At 44.6% G+C, this 19,689-nt stretch overlaps 1 protein-coding gene and 1 long non-coding RNA gene across 5 annotated transcripts in view; one reads left to right on the top strand and one right to left on the bottom strand.

Annotated features, from left to right (window-relative positions):
* Nucleotides 1-12,864, bottom strand: part of EDC3 (enhancer of mRNA decapping 3) — a 49,141-nt gene extending 36,277 nt beyond the window's left edge. The window contains exons 1-3 of one of the 3 annotated variants that reach the window (XM_072745978.1): nucleotides 12,758-12,864; nucleotides 11,945-12,016; nucleotides 11-192 (exon numbers count right to left, since the gene is read on the bottom strand). In XM_072745978.1, the coding sequence (XP_072602079.1) occupies nucleotides 11-174 (164 nt within the window). In that variant the 5' untranslated portion in view covers nucleotides 175-192; nucleotides 11,945-12,016; nucleotides 12,758-12,864. Of the gene's footprint in view, nucleotides 1-10; nucleotides 193-11,944; nucleotides 12,017-12,658 lie in introns of all 3 variants that reach the window. The other 2 variants (XM_072745977.1, XM_025984085.2) reach the window with 2 other exon arrangements.
* A 177-nt stretch (nucleotides 12,865-13,041) lies between these two features.
* Nucleotides 13,042-19,337, top strand: LOC112908733 (uncharacterized). 2 transcript variants are annotated; one of them, XR_011999284.1, is made up of 3 exons: nucleotides 13,042-13,171; nucleotides 13,693-13,796; nucleotides 19,127-19,337. It is a non-coding gene; the product is annotated as an uncharacterized lncRNA (long non-coding RNA). The 2 variants fall into 2 exon arrangements; XR_003232979.2 differs by lacking the exon at nucleotides 19,127-19,337 and adding an exon at nucleotides 13,878-14,010 and having other exon boundaries at nucleotides 13,115-13,248.
* The last annotated feature ends 352 nt before the right edge of the window (nucleotides 19,338-19,689 follow it).

The raw sequence follows: 19,689 nt of genomic DNA, 5'->3' as shown, positions 1-19,689 counted from the left end.
AGACACTCACCTGAAGGTGACTTCCGGCACGAGGCACTTCACTCCATTGTGGAAAGGCCGGGTGAGAGAAATGGTCTGGCTGACCTGGTCCACCGCAGACACTCGTCCCTGATAGACTCCCAAGCTATCTCCACAGTTGATGGACACAATACTGCCCAGCCAATCCGTAGCCATGATTCTGATGTAAGGCCACTGTCGAGAGAAGGAGCCACACACAGCTTGAGAAACAGACAAACCTTTAATTAAATTCAGCAGAGACTAGGTCAGGCTCTGAACCAGGTGTTGCTTAATAATGCACGTTCTGGGGGTGTCTGGGCAGTTCAGTCCATTAAGCATCCAACATCTGATTTCAGCTCAGCTCACGATCTCTGGGTCATGGGACAGAATCTGGGGTTGTGAGACAGGGCTCTGCACCCAGTGGGGAGTCTGCTTGGGGTTCTTTCTCTCCCTCTCCCACCTCCATCCTGTGTGCATGCATATTCTCTAATAAATAAACTTTTTTTTTTTTTTTTTTTAAAGATCTGAGACCTTACAACTGGGGGGAGGGCAGAGGGAGAGGGAGAGGGAGAGGCACAAGGAAACTCCCAGTAAGCAGGGAGCCTGCTCCGGGGCTTGAGCCCAAGACCCTGAGCGCTCGACCTGAGCCAAAGGGAGGCACCCAGGCACCCCCAAGTTTTATTTTTCATACTTTATTACTTCAATTAAGGATGTGACAGAATGTGTAGTAGTTTTTTTTTTTTTTCTTAAAGATTCATGTACTGGGGCCCCCAGTGGCTCAGCTGTTCAGTGCCACCTTCAGCCCAGGGCCTGATCCTGGAGACCCAGGATCGAGAACCATGTCAGGCTCCCTGCATGGAGCCTGCTTCTCCCTCTGCCTATGTCTCTGCCCACCCCCCACCCCCCCGTGTGTGTGTGTGTGTGTGTGTGTCTCTCATGAATAAATAAGTAAAATCTTTTAAAAAAAGATTCATGTACTGGGGCACCTGGGTGGCTCAGTCTGTTGAGTGCCTACCTTCAGCTCAGGTCCTTTCCCCCTGCTGCTCCCCCTACTTGTGCTCTATTCTCTCTAATAAATGAAATCTTTTTTTTTTTCTTAAAGATTTTATTTATTTGACAGAGAGAGAGAGAGAAAGCACAAGCAGGGGAGCTGCAGGCAGAGGAAGAGGGAGAAGCAGGCTCCCCGCTGAACAGGAAGCTCCACGTGGGACTTGATCCCAGGACCCTGGGATCATGACCTGAGCTGAAGGCAGATGCTCAACTGAGTCATCCAGACATCTCTAAGCAAGATCTTTAAAAATAATAATAATAAATAAGACTTTTGGTGGGAATGCAAACTGGTACAGCCAGTTGTGGAAAACAGCATAGAGGTTCTTCAAAAAATTAAAAACAGAACTATCTTATGATCCAGTAATTGCACTACTGGGTATTTACCCGAAGAACAGATATGATGTGTGTATACACACAATGGAATATTAATCAGCCATGAAAAAAAGAATGAAATCTTGCCATTTGCGACAACATGGAAAGAGCTAGAATGTATAAACCAGTCAAATGGTGCATGGGTGGCTCAGTGGGTTAAGCATCTGCCTTCGGCCCAGGTCACAATTCCAGGGGACCAAGGCCATGTCTGGCTCCCTGCTCAGCAGGGAGTTTGCTGGTGCCTCTCTCTCTGCACCACCTCCACCCACCCACCCCCGCTCTAAATAAAATCTTTTTTTTTTTTTTAACATTTTATTTATTTATTCATAGAGACACAGAGAGAGAATGAGAGGCAGAGACACAGGCAGAGGGAGAAGCAGGCTCCATGCAGAGAGCCCAACGTGGGACTCGATCCAGGGTCTCCAGGATCACACCCTGGCTGCAGGCGGTGCTAAACCGCTGCGCCACCGGGGCTGCCCTAAAAAAAAAGAGGGATCCCTGGGTGGCTCAGCGGTTTGGCGCCTGCCTTTGTTCCAGGGCGTGATCCTGGAGTCCCAGGATCGAATCCCGCACTGGGCTCCTGGCATGGAGCCTGCTTCTCCCTCTGCCTGTGTCTCTGCCTCTCTCTCTCTATGTCTATCTACCATGAATAAATAAAATCTTTAAAATTAATTAATTAATTAATTAATTGATTAAAAAGAAAAAGAAAAAAGATACGCCAGAGAAAGACAAATACCATAGATTTCAATCATATGTGGAATTTAAAAAACAGGGCAGGGCAGCCCAGGTGGCTCAGTGGTTTAGCACCTGCCTTCAGCCCAGGCGTGATCCTGGGGTCCCGGGATCAAGTCCCACATCAGGCTCCCTGTGTGGAGCCTGCTTCTCCCTCTGCCTGTGTCTCTGCTTCTCTCTCTCTCTGCGTTTCTCATGAATAAATAAAATCTTTAAAAAAAAAAAAAAAAAAGAATTCTCAGAACTCAGTAGTGTTAAAAAAAAAAAAAAAAAACACGGGAATATTTAAAAGAAATCCAATTTAAAAAATGGTCAAAATCTGCCTGTGTCTCTGCCTCTCTCTGTGTGTGTGTCTCTATGAATAAGTAAAAAAAAAAAATTTTTAATAAAAAAAATGGTCAAAAAACACAGACATTTGAACAAAGAATATATACAGACAGCAAGCAAGCACATGAAAGATGTCCAGCATCATTAGGGAAATACAAAGTAAAACTACTGTGACGTATCACTATATACCCACCAGAATGGCTAAAATAAAAAAAATAGTGACAATACCAAGTCCTGGAAAGGAAGTAGAAAAACTGGATTCCTCATACATTGTTGATGGAAATATTAAATGGTGTGGTCATTTTGGTAAACAACATGGCAATCTGGGACACCTGGGTGGCTCAGCAGTTGAGCACCTGCCTTCGGTCCAGGCCATGATCCTGGGGTCCGGGGTTAAGTCCCATGTCGGGCTCCCTGCATTGAGCCTGCTTCTCCCTCTGCCTGTGTCTCTGCCTCTCTCTCTCTCATGAATAAATTTAAAAAAAAATTTTTTTAATTGGCAATCAATAAAAAAATAAATAAACATGCAACTGCTACATGGTCAACTGCACCACTGGTCATTTATCTGAGGGAAAGACTTAAGTTTACACTAACAGCCCCAAACTAGAAAACCCACATGACCTTCCACGGATGAATGCTTAAACTGTGGTATATCCATACCACAGAGAAAAAGTGAAAAAGTCAACTCCCAAAAGTTACATTCTGTATAATTCAATTTGTGTTAACATTCCTGAAATGACTAAAGAGGGCAGCCCCAGTGGCCCGGCAGTTTAGCTCAGCCTTCAGCCCAAGGTGTGATACTGGAGATCTGGGATTGAGTCCCACGTCAGGCTCCCTGCAGGGAGCCTACTTCTCCCTCTGCCTGTGTGTCTCTGGCTCTCTCTCTCTCTGTCTGTCATGAATAAGAAATAAATAAAATATTTAAAAAAAAAAAAAAAAAAGAAAAGAGAAATGACTAAAGACATGGAGATGAGTGGTTCCCAGGGTTTAGGAAGGGATGGAGGCAGGAGGAAAATGAGAATGGCTATAAAAGGACAATAAGGGGATCCTTGGGTGGCTCAGCGGTTTGGCGCCTGCCTTTGGCCCAGGGCGCGATCCTGGAATCCCGGGATCGGGTCCCGCTTCGGGCTCCCGGCATGGAGCCTGCTTCTCCTTCCTCCTGTATCTCTGCCTCTCTTTCTCTCTGTGTCTATCATGAATAAATAAATAAATCTTTAAAAAAATAAAAATAAAAATAAAAGGACAATAAGGGGATGTCTGGGTGTCTCAGCACTTGAGCCTCTGCCTTTGGCTCAGGGCATGATCCTGGAGTCCCAGGATGGAGTCCTGTGTAGGGCTTCCTCCATGAAGTTTGCTTCTCCCTCTATGTCTCTGCCTCTCTGTCTCTCTCTGTCTCTGTCTCTCATGAATAAATAAAATCTTTCAAAAAAAAAAAAAGGACAATATGGAGGATCCTTGTAGTAATGGGAATATTCCGTTCTTTGATTGGTAGTGACACGGTACTATAATTTTTTGAAGATGTTATCAATGAGAAAAACTGGGAAAAGTATATGAAATCTTTCTGTATTATTCCTTAGAAGTGCATACAAATCTACAATTATCTCAAATAAAAAGTTTAATTGAAAAAAAATCAAAAAAAGAAAAAAAAATCAATGTCTTCTATAGCATTAACAAAATAAATGAGGAAATCATGTATGATATCAATAAATATAGAAAGATAGGGGCACCCGGCTGGCTTAGTCAGTAAAGCATGCGACTCTCGATATTGGGGCTAAGGTCAAGCCCCACATCGGATATAGATTACTTAAAAATAAAATCTAAGATAAATGCATAAAGATAATCCAACAAAACTGAACACCCATTCATGATATCAAAAAGGGTAGTGGTGGTATCTCCAAAACAATTACAGCTAACACCATATTAATGCTGAAATAATGAATCCTTTACTCAAGACTAAGGACAAGGCAAGGATGTTCACTTTCACCACTTCTAAGCAACATTACACTGTACATCCCACTCAGTGCAATAAAACAAGAAATAAACACAAATAGGGACACCTGAATGGCTCAGCGGTTGAGCTCTGCTTTCCACTCAGGGTGTGACCCTAGAGTTCAGAAATCAAGTCCTACATCGGGCTCCCTAAGGGGAGCCTGCTTCTCCCTCTCCCTTTGCCTATGTCTCTGCCTCTCTCTAGAGTATCTCTCATGAGTAAATAAATAAAATCTAAAAACAAAAAAGAAAGAATATTGAAAAGAACTATATAAATGACTTTTGTTTTTAAGGTTTTATTTATTTGACAGAGAGAGTGCACAAATGAACAGACCAGCAGATAGAAGGGAGAGAGAGAGAAGCAGGCTTCCCACTGAGCAGAGAGCCCAGTGTGGGACTCAATCCCAGGACTCTGGGACCATGACCCAAGCCAAAGGCAGACGCTTAACTGACTGAGCCAACAAGGCACCCCATTAAAAAAAAAAATTAAGATTTTATTTATTTGAAAGAGAAAGAGACTGCACACATAAGCTGGGAGAGAAGCAGACGGAGAGGGAGAAGAAGGCTATCCACTGAGCAGGGAGCCCCAGGTGGGGCTCAACCCCAGGACCCTAGGATCATGACCTGAGCTAAAGGTAGACACTTAATTGAGCCACCCAGGCACCCCTCCAAAAAGGTCTTTATTTATAGCCATACAATTGACTGTATGTAGAAAACCCTAAGAAATGTACCAAATAAAAAATTCCTATTAGAATTAATTTAGCAAGGTCACAGGATACATGCTGAATTAAAATAAACTGTATTCTTTACAATAGCAACAAAAAACTGAAAATGAAATTTTAAAATACTATTTATAATAGTATTAAAAAACATAAGGTACTTAGGACTAAATCTAAGAAACACGTGCAGAATTTCTATAATGAAAACAATATGAGACCCCTGAGAAAAATTAAAAGACAACCTAAATAAATGGAAAGATGCACCACCTTTGTAAGTCAAAGGGCTCATTGTCAATTCTCTCCAAATTGATCTACAGATCAAACACAAATATCGATAAAAATCCCAGCTGGTCTTTTTTTTTTTTTTTTAAGATTTTATTTATTTATTCATGAGAGACACACACAGAGAGACAGAGAGAGAGAGAGAGAGAGAGAGAGACAGGCAGAGACACAGGCAGAGGGAGAAGCAGGCTCCATGCAGGGAGCCCGACATGGGACTCGATCCCGAGACCCCAGGATCACACCCTGAACTGAAGGCAGATGCTTAACCACTGAGCCACCCTGGCATCCCTGTCAACTATAATTTTAAATAGACACTGATATCATACATTCAAGTTTATATTGTTAATAAATGAGAATTTTTAATAGTTTCTTTCTTTCCTTCCTTCTTAAAGATTTTATTTATTTATTCATGAGAGATAGAACAGGCAGAGACACAGGCAGAGAGAGAAACAGGCCCCCTGCAGGAGCCTGATGTGGGACTCGATCCAAGACCCCAGGATCACACTCTTATTCAAAGGCAGACTCTCAATCGCTAAGCCAGGCATCCCAATTTTTAATAGTTTCAAAATGTGGACTGCCACTTCTACATTAATAGAAGCCTTTTAAAAAGTAACTATTCAGGACGCCTCGGTGGCTCAGTGGTTTAGTGTCTGCCTTCCACCCAAGGCGTGATCCTGGAGTCCCAGGATCAAGTCCCACATCAGGCCCCCTGCATGGAGCCTGCTTCTCTGTCTCTGCCTCTCTCTCTCTGTGTCTCTCGTGAATAAATAAATATAATCTTTTAAAAATAAAATAAAAGCAGTGTTTAGATAGTCTGTGTGGGAAGGGCTTTCTACTCTTCTTTGTGTACTACTTTTATATCAAGGTATAATATATATAGTAAGTCAACATATTTTAAGTGTACAGCTGAATCAATTTTTGCATACTAATTCACCAATATAACCTCCATTTAAGACATCGAATACTTCAAACATCAGAAAAGATTCCACTGTGTCCCCACAAGAGCAGCCATTATTCTGACATCTAACACAAAAGATTAGTCTGTTTTTGAACTTCATGTAAATGGAATCATAAAGGTTCCCCATAAAGAACCAAGGTTTAAGTTCTTTTGCTCAATATTATACCTGTGAGATTCATCCTTGTTGTTACAAGCAGCAATAGTTCATTCTTTCTCTGGCTACATAGTATTCTATATGCCTCAAAGTATTCACCCATCCTACTGCTGATAAACAATTGGGTTATTTCCACTTTGGTGGGGGAACTATTATGAATAAAGAATTAAACCTTTTTAAAAAAGATTTTACTTATTTATTCATGAGAGACAGAGAGAGAGAGGCAGAGACATAGCCAGAGAGAGAGGGAGAAGCAGGTTCCATGCAGGGAGCCCGATGCGGAACTCGATGCCAGGACTCCGGGATCATTCCCTGGGCTAAAGCGCTGAGCCACCCAGGAGTCCCAAGAATTAAACATTTTTGTATTTGTGGGGACAAATGTACCCATTTATGCTGGCCATATTACACAGGAAGCCCTAGAGTATTTATGGACTATTTTGCTCAAATGCTAAACTATCACTTTTTCCCTCGTTAAGGATGAGACTTTTCTGTATTTCCCTTATAAGAAGTCTTCAGATAACAAAGTCAGGTATCCCTAAATGATCTTCCACCCATAGTGCAACTGAGGCAGTTGCCAAAATAATTCATAAACCACAAAAGAACTTGCCAATTACAGACTAATCAACTTCCATTTCATCTGCCACATCAGAAAGACATCATTCAGATCCAAGGAAAAACTCTGGTCCACTAAGGACAATCAACAGCTGCAGAGGAGTAAGTGATTAGTTATAGGCTTCTGAAAAAACAGATATTTTTCCACACATTTACCTAGAAACCTGCTTAATCAAAATTTTGAGATTGGTGGAAATCATTAAAAAAAATAATAATCTAGTACCAAAAAAAAAATCTAGTACAATCCAAGTACTAATTCTAGATCTTCCATAAAAATCAGCATAGTGAAAAGGGCACAGATCTCTGAGGTCAGGCATCATAGGCTCACATTCACTTCTGGACTTCACCATTTCCGAGTACCATGACCTGGGCAAATTATCCTAATTTGAGTCTCAATTGTCTCAACTATAAAATGGTAATTAACACCAATCATACCACCACCTCACAGAACCACTGTGAAGATTAAGTGAGATAATCAATATAGTTTCTATCATTAGTAAATTTTATTTCAAATGTCTCCTTTTAGCAAAAATATTGACCAGATAGATGGGCAGCCCAGCCCAGTGGTTCAATGGTTTAGCACCGCCTTCAGCCCAGGGCCTGATCCTGGAGTCCCGGGATCGAGTCCCAGGTCAGGCTCCCGGCACGGAGCCTGCTTCTCCCTCTGCCTGTATCTCTCTCTCTCTCTCTCTCTCTCTCTCTCTCTCTCATAAATAAAATCTGAAAAAAAAAAAAAAAAAAAAAAAAAGAAAAAAGAAATATTGACCAGATAGGGGACTTGAGTCATAACCCTAGAAAATCATTATGGGACAGCCACTTTCATTCTCACCCAAACAAAACTACAAAAATGCAACTACAAAAGCTACAAATTCTATCTTGGAAATGAAGTCCCAATTTTCAAACTGAAACACATATCTTTAGGGTTATGCAAAAATATGCAAGCAAGGGAATCAATTTCCACACTTTCATAAACCTGATCAGCCCACATAACTGGATTATCAATCAAAGATTTTCAATCCTAATATGTATTACTCTAGGACAGGCGTCTGAAAACTATAGCCCATGGGCCAAACAGGGCCCACTACGAATCAAGTTTTATTCGAACACAACCCCACTTAGGGTGCCTCAGTGGCTCAGTCAGGTGAGCCTCGGATTCTTGATTTTGGCTGGGGTCCTGAGAACCAGCCTAGAGCACAGCATGAAGTTCACCTGAGATTCTCTCTCCCTCTGCCTCCCACTCGTGCACTCTTGTTCTCTAAAATAGATAGATAAGTCTTAAAAAAAAAAGTATGAAATAGACAAATCCCCCAGAATAATACAAATTACCAAAAAATGACTGAAAAATAGAAAATCTGGATAGACCTAATACCAAGTAAAGAAAACTGAATTCGAGGGGTGCCTGGATGGCTCAGTGAATAGAGCCTGTGACTCTCTTGATCTTGAGGTCCTCAGCTCAAGCCCTATGCTGGGTGTAGAGATTATAAATAAACAAACTTAAAAAAAACAGTGGGACACCTAGGTGGCTCTTCGTTTAAGCTTCTTTTCTAGCTCTTGATTTCGGCTCAAGTCATGATCTCAAGCTCAGGGCCCATTCTGACTCTGTGCCCTGCGAGGAGTCTGTTTGAGATTCTCCCTCCCTCTCACTTTGCCCCTCTCCCTATACCTGCATGCTCTCTCAAATAAATGAATCTTAAATTAAGAAACTGAATTAGTAATTTAAAATATTCCCACAGGGCAGCCCCTGGTGGCGCAGCGGTTTAGCGCTACCTGCAGTGTGATCCTGAAGATCCAGGATTGAGTCCCACATCAGGCTCCTTGCATGGAGCCTGCTTCTCCCTCTGTGTCTCTGTCTCTCTCTGTGTGTGTCTCTCATGAATAAATAAATATTAAAAAAATAAAATAAAAATAAAATATTCCCACAAAAAAAAAGCATAGACCCAGAAGACTTCACTGGTAAATTCTATCAAATACAGAGAAATGAAAAAATGTTATACAAACTCAGAAAACAGAGAAAGCAGCATTTCCAGCTCATTTTATGAGGATATTATCGCTGTTACTAAAGCCAAAAACATCATAAGAAAACTTCAGTATCCCTCATGAACAGACACGAAAATCCTTAACAAAGTATTAGCAAACTAAATTCAGCAACATGGATTAATATACACACCATTACTAAGGGGGCGGGGGGGCCTCATTCCAAAATACAAGATTGGTTTAACATCCTAAATTCAAGTAACATAATACACCATTTATACATACCCTAAAGGGTTTTTTTTAATATAAAAAAAAAGCCAGAGGCACTTCAGTAGCCCAGTTAAGTGTCTGCCTTCGGCTCAAATCATGATCTCAGGGTCCTGGAATCAAGTCCCACATCAGGCTCCCTACTCAGCAGGGAAGTCTGCTTCTCCCTCTCCCCACCCCGCACTTGTGCTTTCTCTTTCTCTCAAATTTTTTTTATATTTTTAAAAAATATATTTTAAAAACATCAGGGGGCACCTAGCTGGCTCAGTCAGTGGAGCACCTGGCTCTTGATCTTGGAGCTGTAAGTTACAGCCCCACACTGGGTATGGAGTCAACTTAAATAAATAAATAAATAAAATCGTGTGATTTAGGGGCGCCTGGGTGGCTCAGCCGGCTAAGTGTCTGCCTTCAACTCAGGTCATGATCCCATGGTCCTGGGATCCAGCCCCACATCGGGCTTCCTGCTTAGTAGGAAGCCTGCTTCTCACTCTGCTTCTGCAACTCCTCCTGCTTGTACTCTTTCAAATAAGTAAAATATTTTTTTTAAAAAAAGTGTATTTAGATAACTTTGTATTTATTTTTCAAAGTCAATATTTACATGTCAAAAATTTTTGAGACCTGAGTGACGAGGGAAAAAGAACCATTCATGCCAAAGCAACTCCACTGTATCTTTGGACAGCCAATAAAAAAAAATCACTTTTGAAAATTTAACAAATCCAACTCCTTTTAAATTCTATCCCAAAATTAATTTACTTCTGTAGAGTGCCCAGACATAAAGCTAATACTCCAGGATGGAGCCAGCCAGTGTTAGGGTCAACCTTCCTTTCTTCTACATTCTCCTAAAGCAATCTACTACCACAGGTACTAGATTTTCAATTTTTTTTTTTTTTTTTTTTTTTAATCCATGAGAGACACAGAGAGAGAAGCAGGCTCCATGCAGGGAGCCCGACGTGGGACTCGATCTTGGGTCTCCAGGATCACGCCCTGGGCTGAAGGTGGCACCAAACCCCTGAGCCACCCGGGCTGCCGGATTCTCAATTCTCAAAGCTTAACCACATCACTGATTCTGACGACTGAGACTCCACTTGAACCCCTTCTAAGTCACATCTCTACCTTCATTAACTTATATAATTGCATTTTTTTAACTCAACTGAAATTTCTGACATGTATATGTGACCCTTGCATTTCATTAAACTGCACTAGGCAAATCTTGAGATTAACCAGATTCTCTCTTCCCTTCATAAAGGCAACAAATCTGGTAAGCACACCTTCCAGATAGGCTGTAAATACTGTATATAAAGAAAAGGGATACAGACTCAACTCAGCAGAATCCCAACTGCAAGTTGTACCCATAAATCAAACCCCTCCAGACATAGGTGCTCAAAACCATGATTCCATCTAATTTTACCACAATCTGGCAAAAGCCCCTAACTCACCCACCAGGTCATCATAAAAGACTTTAACAGATGCCTTACTACAATTCTGATACACTATCCTTCTATTCCTTTGAGATATCAGTTTGAATGTCCTCCTCTGGCAGAATTTATAACTCTAGCAACCCTGCTACTCTGGCTATTAAGAACAGAAAAATGACACATTTTCTACTTTGCATTAATTACAGCACCTCAGGAATCACAAGTACTTTTTTTTTTTTTTTTTTTTTTAGATTTTACTTATTTATTCATGATAGAGAGTGAGAGAGAGGCAGACACAGGCAGAGGGAGAAGCAGGCTCCATGCAGGGAGCCCGAGGCAGAACTTGATTCCGGAACCCCAAGATCAGGCCCTGGGCCAAAGGCAGGCACTAAACCGCTGAGCCACCCAGGGATACCCCCCCACAAACACTTTAAACATTTTCCAGTCCTTTGTTTTTTACACTACAGTTCTTTAGCGGTCAGACACATTAGCAGTCAATTTGGTGAGTTACAATCAACTTTTTCTGTTTTAATGAAATAGAAAATGTAAACCGGCATCCTATACAGAAAGGGTAAACCTTTGGGAGGGGTGTGTGTGTGCGCCCTGTGCATGCTGGGAGCACATTAAGTCATAATGTAATAATGTATCCAGCTGTTGGTCCCGGGTCAAAAAAAGTTTGAAACACACTTTGCTAGTCCCACAGCCCCATCCAAAAAAAAAAAAAAAAATCTTAGTAGTCACAAAGTTCATTCATTATTTGTAACCATCTTCCTTCCGTACAGAGAAACAAACAGGAATTTTGAATTGAGTACATCTAATCTGCCATTCATAAATCAATCAATCAATCAATCAAGCCTGGGTTGAACCACTCAGCGGTTGAACCTCTGCCTTTGGCTCAGGGCTGACCCCGGGGTCCTGGGATCGAGTCCCACGTCAGTCTCCTCGCAGGGAGCCTGCTTCTCCCTCTGCCTGTGTCTCTGCCCCTCTGTGTATGTGTCTTTCATGAATAAATAAAATCTTTTAAAAAATAAAAAAAATTAAAAAAATTAAAAAAAAAGACTAGAATCCACCTGAGGTTTCCAGGTGCAATACTAACCTGCTCAGAGACAATTCTGTTCTGATGGAAGTTAAGACCTGTTTACGGCAGCAGACCCGCGATCGGTTTAGTCTGTGGAGAGGGGAGAGAACAAAAACCATTGATTCCTCATCTGTAACCGCAGGAGAGGGCTGCGGGGACTCCTCCCGGGTCTGGAATTGGGAGAGATTCATTGAAAACCGACTGGCCAAGCGCTGTGCCCCGCCTTGCACAAGCCATTCGACGAGCCGGTTACTACTGATAAAATTCACTCGGTTATCGCACAAAGAGCGCCTGCACCTGGAAGGAATCACGAAGCCGCGAACCTGGCCGGTGTCACCAAGTTCTCAGCCGCCCTTGCGCCTGAGACCCCCCAATACACCTCCGCCCGCAGGGGCTTCGGCTCAGGGACGTGGCACCGGCGCGCGCCGCTCCGAGCCACCGCGCTCCATTGTGCAGGGCGACACCGGGCAAGGAGCAAAGAGTGGGCGAGCTGCCGCGGCCGTGCCCGGGCGAAGCCGAGGGCCCCCGCGCTCACGGCCCTGCGGCCCTCGACCTGCCCCCCCAACCCCCGCCCCCCGAGGCAGCGCCCCGCACCCGGCCCCCAGCCCGCGCGCGCGCCTCCAGGCACCTCTACGAGGCCTGGAACCGCGAAGCCCAAAAGCAAAGCCGCCCGGCAGCCCCAGAAGCCCCCTCCCGCCAGCGCCCGCCGCCCCGCCGCCCCCTCGCGCCCACCTCCACGCCGGCCGCGCGCCGCCTCCGCACGCCGCGCCCAGCGGGACCCGCCACGCACCCGCCGACACCTGGAGGCTCGACGGGCTCCTCCACACCCACCTCCGCCGCCGCGGCCGGAAGCGCCCCGCGTCTCCACGCCGCCGTCGTGAGGTCACTTCCGGCGCGACGCCTTGGAACCCCGAGGGCCGGCGGCGCGGGGCGGAGCTGCCGGGAAGGCTCGAGGGGAACCAGGACCCTGGGCGCGCCCTCCCGCCCGCGGGTACGGGGCTCTCCGCCGGTTCCCGCCCTCCCCCCAGGCCCTCGGGGCCTGTCGCCGAGGAAGACTGGAGGACTTCGCGGAGGAGGTGGCGCCTGGCGACGTGGGCCTCGTCGACTCCGGCAGTCGCGGCTGTGGACGCAAGGAATCGGCCCCGCGACGGATTAAAGGAAACTGGTTCCCTTCGCGGTTACCCGTCCGCGCGCGTGGGCTCCGGCGCGTTGGGGCTCAGCGTGGGCCGGACGCCCCCGCTCCCGGTGCGCGGGGGGACGCGGTTCCCCGGGGCCTCTGAGAGCGGCGTCCTGGGGAATTGGAGACCTGGAGGGCTTGCAAGGTCATCACCGGAAAGCCCGAGACCCGGCTTGGGAATCCCTGCGCGGGCAGCAGGGAGGTTCCGAACGTGGCTCTGCGAAATAAGGGGAGGAGTTCTGTAAAATCTCCCTCTGCGGGGACTCCCCATCCTTCCCATATCGCGAGAGATCCAGTTTTAAGTCTGGAGGGACCCCGGCCTGTATTTTTTTTTTAAGATTTATTATTCATTTATTCATTCATCCATTCATTCATGGGACACACAGAGAGAGGCAGAGACACAGGCAGAGGGAGGAGCAGGCTCCATGCAGGGAGCCCGATGAGGGACTCCATCCTGGGTCTCCAGGGTCACCGGCCTGTATTATCTTAAAGGTTCTTTACAGTCGATCCTTTACACCCTCCGGATCCGGGAGCCCTTAGGGTGTGAAGCTCAGGGTTGAATCCTAACTCTACCTTCTGTTTCTTTCAGAACAGCTGTGCGGCTTGAGATGAACCGGAGATAGCTAAAAAAAGAAAAAAAAAAAAAAACTGCTGTGAAATGTGCACCTGAACCTGATTGGCATTCCTAAAAGGGTGATTAATTCTCTTGTGCCTTTTTTTTTTGGTTAGGATTCTATACTCCAGGCCAAATGACTTTTTTTTTTTTTTTTTAAGATTCACAGGAGAATTAGTTGTAGAGGCCACTTTTAGGCAACAGGCATAAGCACTTGGAAACCTGAGTCGGGCAGAGGTGCCCACCGTGACCAGGGGACTGAATGCAAACAGACTCATTAGTCGACCCACCTAAAAATAGCCATATAGACCTGAGCTGAGGAATGGGCTACCTGCAACCGGGCACAGGTACCCAAACACGAAAATTCCATGTTCCCATCCCTTCTCACCACCTCCTAAACTACAGCCCAACACTGCCTCCTGACAGTCTCTCCTTTGCTTTCCTGACCAGCTAACTGGAAATTCAGTAAACTTCTATCACCTTTGTTCTGCCTCAGGTGAATTCTTTTACCTCTGATGCCACCAGCCTCCACCCAATCTGGACACACCCACCCGCTAGCACTGCTATAGCCCAGAAGTCAATTGAAGGTTATACCTAACCGTAATCCCACCATCTTGCACAGTTCCTGCCAAGAGTAGATGCTAAAATGTGTGTCTGTTGAATGAAAGAACTGTCCCTAAGACCACCCCAACAGACTTTGCCCAGAGTTCAAACTGGGAGGCTTTTAGTAAGATCGGAAGCCCCACTTGGTCAGCCATTAAACTTTGGAAAAGAGATCAACTGCCCTAATTCCACTATTGAATTGTTCTGCTTATCAAATACAGTGTATTGTTTTTGGTTTTTTTTTCAGTGTATTGTTTTTGTATCAAACTTTGGCTTCATGGAGGGATCAGTCGCCCCATTTTTTTTAATGCTTTTAAGCGTTACTGAGTTGCTCATTTGGCCTAACTGGTGTGGCAGAGACATTCAGAATTCTAAAGGGTAACGTTGTTTTCTCTAAACCATGTCTTCATTCTTCTTTCTCTACTGCTGGTTATCTGAGAGCCACAAAGATTCTCTCTGAGAAGAGTATTTATTGTTTCTCTTCCTGACCTGAGCACAGAAAAGTTGCTTTCATTAAGTTCTTTCAGAAACCACAATCCAGTGGCACGGAGCAAAGGTTGTTGGAAGATACACATTCTAGGTCTCACTCACAAAGAGTCTAATTCAGTTAAGTCTGGGGTAGCATCTGGGAGTCTGCATTTTAACAAGCTCCTCGGGGGTTCCTGATGCTGGTGGCTAGAAGATTATACTTCTGGAGCCACATAAGCCTCTGCTTAGCATTAGATAAAAGAGCCTTCTAGCACCACCATTCCCTCCTCCACCCTCCCACTACCACCCTAAACCTAAATTACGCAGAAATTGACAAGGTTTACTCCTCCGAAATGGACTTGAAAGAAAACTGGTGGAAGTGAGCCCAGATGACAAATGATGAGAAGCCATAATAAGGCACTAGCAAGTGGGGCTGATGAAGTGAGGACAGACAAATCCTAAAGATGTTTAGGAGATAAATCAACTGCCAGATTTATGACTAAAGCAAAAGATTGGCAGTGCTGTTTGCTTAGATGTGGAATAGAAAAGGATGAAGAGGTTGTGAGTAGACAGTAAAAGAAGAGAGGGAAAAGGTAGATGATAAATTCAGATCTGTGAATGAGTTTAAGGTAGTGTGGGAGCAGTTAAATTCCTTACACTTGGGAAATTGGGGGCCTTACCCTAGACCTCATGCTTTAGATGGCCCTCACCCTGGAACTATTTTATTTTTTTAAGATTTTATTTATTCATGTAAGACACAGAGAAAGACACATAGGCAGGGGGAGAAGCAGGCTCCCCATGGGGAGCCTGATGAGGGACTCAATCCCAGCACCCCGGGATTACCACCTGAGCCCAAGGCAGACACTCAACCACTGAGCCACCCAAGTGCCCCTCCCTGGAACTCTTCCCCCCCCCCCCCCGGAACTCTTTAAACAAAGCCTTTCTAATTCTTATTTTTTTTTTTTAATTTTTATTTATTTATGATAGAGAGAGACACAGGCAGAGGGAGAAGCAGGCTCCATGCACTGGGAGCCCGATATGGGATTCAATCCCAGGTCTCCAGGATTGCGCCCTGGGCCAAAGGCAGGCACCAAACTGCTGCGCCACCCACGGATCCCTAAACAAAGCCTTTCTTTGTGACTAAAGGGACGTGACTACCCAGAGCTCACTCCCCAACTTTCAGACCTGCTATATTGCACATTTCTGGGATTCCCAAATCCCCTCCCAAATGGCCTGAGTCCACTTCAGGCCCACAGATACACCTCTCGTACAGGTCATCCTGATGGTGGACCTCACTACCATTGTGCAATACCCCTAAGCCCAAGGAGCAGCCAAAAAAGTGGCTGTTTGAGAGGAGTGTGAATACTCTTGCCCTGGCTGCTCACTTGTTAGGAACATACCTGCTGTGGGGTATCTGGTGGGAAATTGGAAACGTGAATCTGGAGCTCAGGAGAGAGAGATGAGATTTGGAAGTCATCCATAACCAAGGCAGTACTTAAAGTCCCAATAATGGATGATACAGTCCAGGGATGCCATACAGCATGGGAATAGTTAAAGGCCAAGGACAGAACTCCAAGGGCCAACATTTAAGGGATACTCATAGGAAGAGAATGATTCAAAGGAAATTGAGAAACCACGACCAGGAATACAGAAGAAAACTCAGTGGTGAGTAATGCCAAAGAGATACTTTTAAGAGAAAAAGAATCAGAGAAGACCTAGAATGTCCATTTGATTTAGTAACTAGGAGGTCCCTCACGATTTTGACAGGGGCTTTATAGGGGAATGAAGGAGCCAGAAGTCAAATGTCAGTGGGCAAGGAGAGAGTTGGAGATGAGCAAGTGGAAACAGTTAAGTGCGGACAATTTCAAGAAGTTTGACTATGAGAGTGAGAAGTGAGACACAGTAACAGAGGCAGCTGAAGATAATCATTCAGCAGCAGAATTTACTATTCACCAAATGCTCTTGAAGCCTTCCTAAGTTCCCAAGTCCTAGAACTCCACCAAGTACTGCTGGTTATAGATAGTTATCTGAACTAAGTGGACCCTACTGACCACTAGAGTCAAATTTCTGGGAGCCATTGTAGATTAAGCCAGTGAGCAGCACCTACCTGCCTCTCCCAACATATGGAAGGGGGGATTTGTTTTACCAAGACAACAAGCCTTACTGTGCTGTGGGCCACACTAACAGTCTCTAACAAGGACATCAACTATCAGAGAATGAACTCTTAGGTTGAGAAGAGCAAAGCACTAATCTGCAGTTCTTGACAGGGTATGTCATGGAGATCTAGAATGGTAAAGCTGAAAGGAACCTTAGAAATTATCTACTTTAAGACTACCACCACCCTTGCTTAGTTAGTTAATTTGTTTTTTCTAAGTTTTTTTTTTTTTTTTTTAATAAAGGTTTTTAAAATAGGCTCTATGCCCAATGTGGTGCTTGAACTCACAATCCTGAGATCAAGAGTCGTGTCCTCTACTAACTGAGCTAACTGGGTGCCCCAGCCACCACCCCCATTTTATAGGTGAGAGCTTAACAAGTTAATGGTGGATCCAATATTGAGACCAGTCTCCATTACTTATATGTAGGAGGAACATATATATGTCCCAATTTGCCTTGAATAGTCCCAGTCATGCCTGTTACCCCTTCATAACGATTAATACTCTCCTGCCTTTTTACTGTCACATGTTCTGGTTTAGACAAATTCTTTTTGGAATGTTGGTGAGGTTGGTGGGGTCTGGAGTGACAGCCAAGAAAGAATTCTTGAGACATCTTTGGTGCAAAATGGTGGTTTTATTAAAGCATGGGGAGAGGACCTGTGGGCAGAAGGCGCTGCTCCCTGGAGATTGTGAGGAGTAACTGATATACACTTTCCAGTTGGGGGAAATAAAGGAAGTTCCAAAAAGATTTTTATATGTTAAAGAAGACTCACAGGATATTGGAGGCCTTGTTATTGTCAAACTTAAGGTTGTTTTTCCCTCTAGCAAGGCATTAACATTAAGACAGTTGGGAGCTCCCTGGAGGAACATTATGGTCCACTGACTCAAGTATTTATCAGTGGGCTGCAGATTTTAAGGACATTTAATTTTATCTACATTACTTTCTGCTTTTGTTTCCCACATCAACCACCACAATGAGATACCACTTCATACCCAGTAGGATGGCTATAATTAAACAACAACTAAAAAGAAGTGTAGGTGAGGATGTGGAGAAATCAGAACCCCCTCATACACTGCTGGTGGGAATGTAAAATGGTACAGCCACTGTGGAAAACAATTGGACAGTTCTTCGAAGTCAGAATATCCATATGACCCAGCAATTCGACTTCTAGGTATATACCCCCAGAGAACTGAAAATGTATGTTTGAACAAAATTGTGTACACGAATGGTCATAGCATTATTCACAATTGCCACAGGTGGAAACAACTGTCCATCAACAGAAGAATGGACAAACGTAGAGAGAAATTAGTGGTTGCCTGGGACTTGGGGTGGGGTCGGGGGCAAATGTAAAGCCTCATAGATTCGCCTTTTCTGGACATTTCATGTGAACTGAATCGTACAATACCTGGTATTTTGTGACTGGCTACTTCCCTAGTGAGGAGAATAAAGGCAAAAGAAATGTAAATAAGATTAAATTTCCTTACAACTTGCATCCCGCTGACAAATACTTGAAGGCAGTTGTGAATGCCTTGAGGATGGTGTACTCTGCCTGCCTGGGATTTTTCTCAATGGGCTGTAAGTAGTAAGTGATGTAGGAAACCAAGGCAGAAGAGAAACGTAGATTTCCTTACTGCCCAAGCCATTGAAGTCCTTGAAACAAGCAGTGACATTCCTCTAGGGACTCAGCTGCTTCTGTTAATACTTTGCTAAGGGCAGAAGGCAATCTTAGCCCGACCCCCAGGATCCTCTAAGTCTACTCTAACATATAAAAGTTCTTTTGGAAACTTCCTTTATCTCTACCCACCAAAGATACGCGTTGGCAATCATCCCCCAAACATATGACACGCTGATATACATCCGAAGGGTCTCAAGACTGAGTTTGTACTAAACAGTAATAAATTTCCTTTTCCTAGCAATAGCTGACCCCCTCAAGGTTCTGGAAACCTTGTTTCCAAAATGCTTTGGAGCCTTGTGCTATCCCTAAGCCCCTCCCAGCCTGAAAGTACGTAATGGGCTACTCTTGAGACTCCAGTGCAACTCTTTCTGCCCAAGGGTCCTGTCCCTGTGCTTTAATAGAATCACTGTTCTGCACCAGAGATGTCTCAAGAATTCTTTCTTGGCCATTGGCTATGAACCCTAACGTCTTTCCTACATCAACTTCATAATTCTGGGTTTAACTTTTTAGGTACCTCCAAACTTTCCAAACTGGGAGTCTATGGCCCACCCAGCCAAGGCAATGATGGAGGGAAGAGAAGGCAAGCTGAGGACGAGGCAGGAGCTAACGCCATACAGCACCACCCCCCCAAGGTGGGATTTGTGTGACATTCCTCAGGCACTCCCAGGGACCCTGAAACAATGACAGAGGGGAATGTAAATAAAATTAAATTTCCTGATAACCTGCAGCATGTTGACAAATACTTCAAGATACAAGCAAAGTATAATATTCCTCCAGGAGGCTCCCAAGCTGTCTTAATGAAAATGGAGAACAGAGGACTAGCCAAGGATAAAGCACAAGCTGACACCCCACAAAGACAAACACCCCCCACCCCCACCCCCCCTGCCGCCCCCATGGGATATGTGTGACATTCCTCAGGAAGTTCCCAACTGTCTTAATATTAATGCCTTGCTAGGGATCCCTGGGTGGCGCAGCGGTTTGGCGCCTGCCTTTGGCCCAGGGCGCGATCCTGGAGACCCGGGATCGAATCCCACGTCGGGCTCCCGATGCATGGAGCCTGCTTCTCCCTCTGC

Source organism: Vulpes vulpes, unplaced genomic scaffold (genome assembly GCF_048418805.1).
Source record: "Vulpes vulpes isolate BD-2025 unplaced genomic scaffold, VulVul3 u000000678, whole genome shotgun sequence".
Lineage (NCBI taxonomy): Eukaryota > Metazoa > Chordata > Mammalia > Carnivora > Canidae > Vulpes > Vulpes vulpes.
This window is presented reverse-complemented; position numbering and strand designations above follow the sequence as displayed.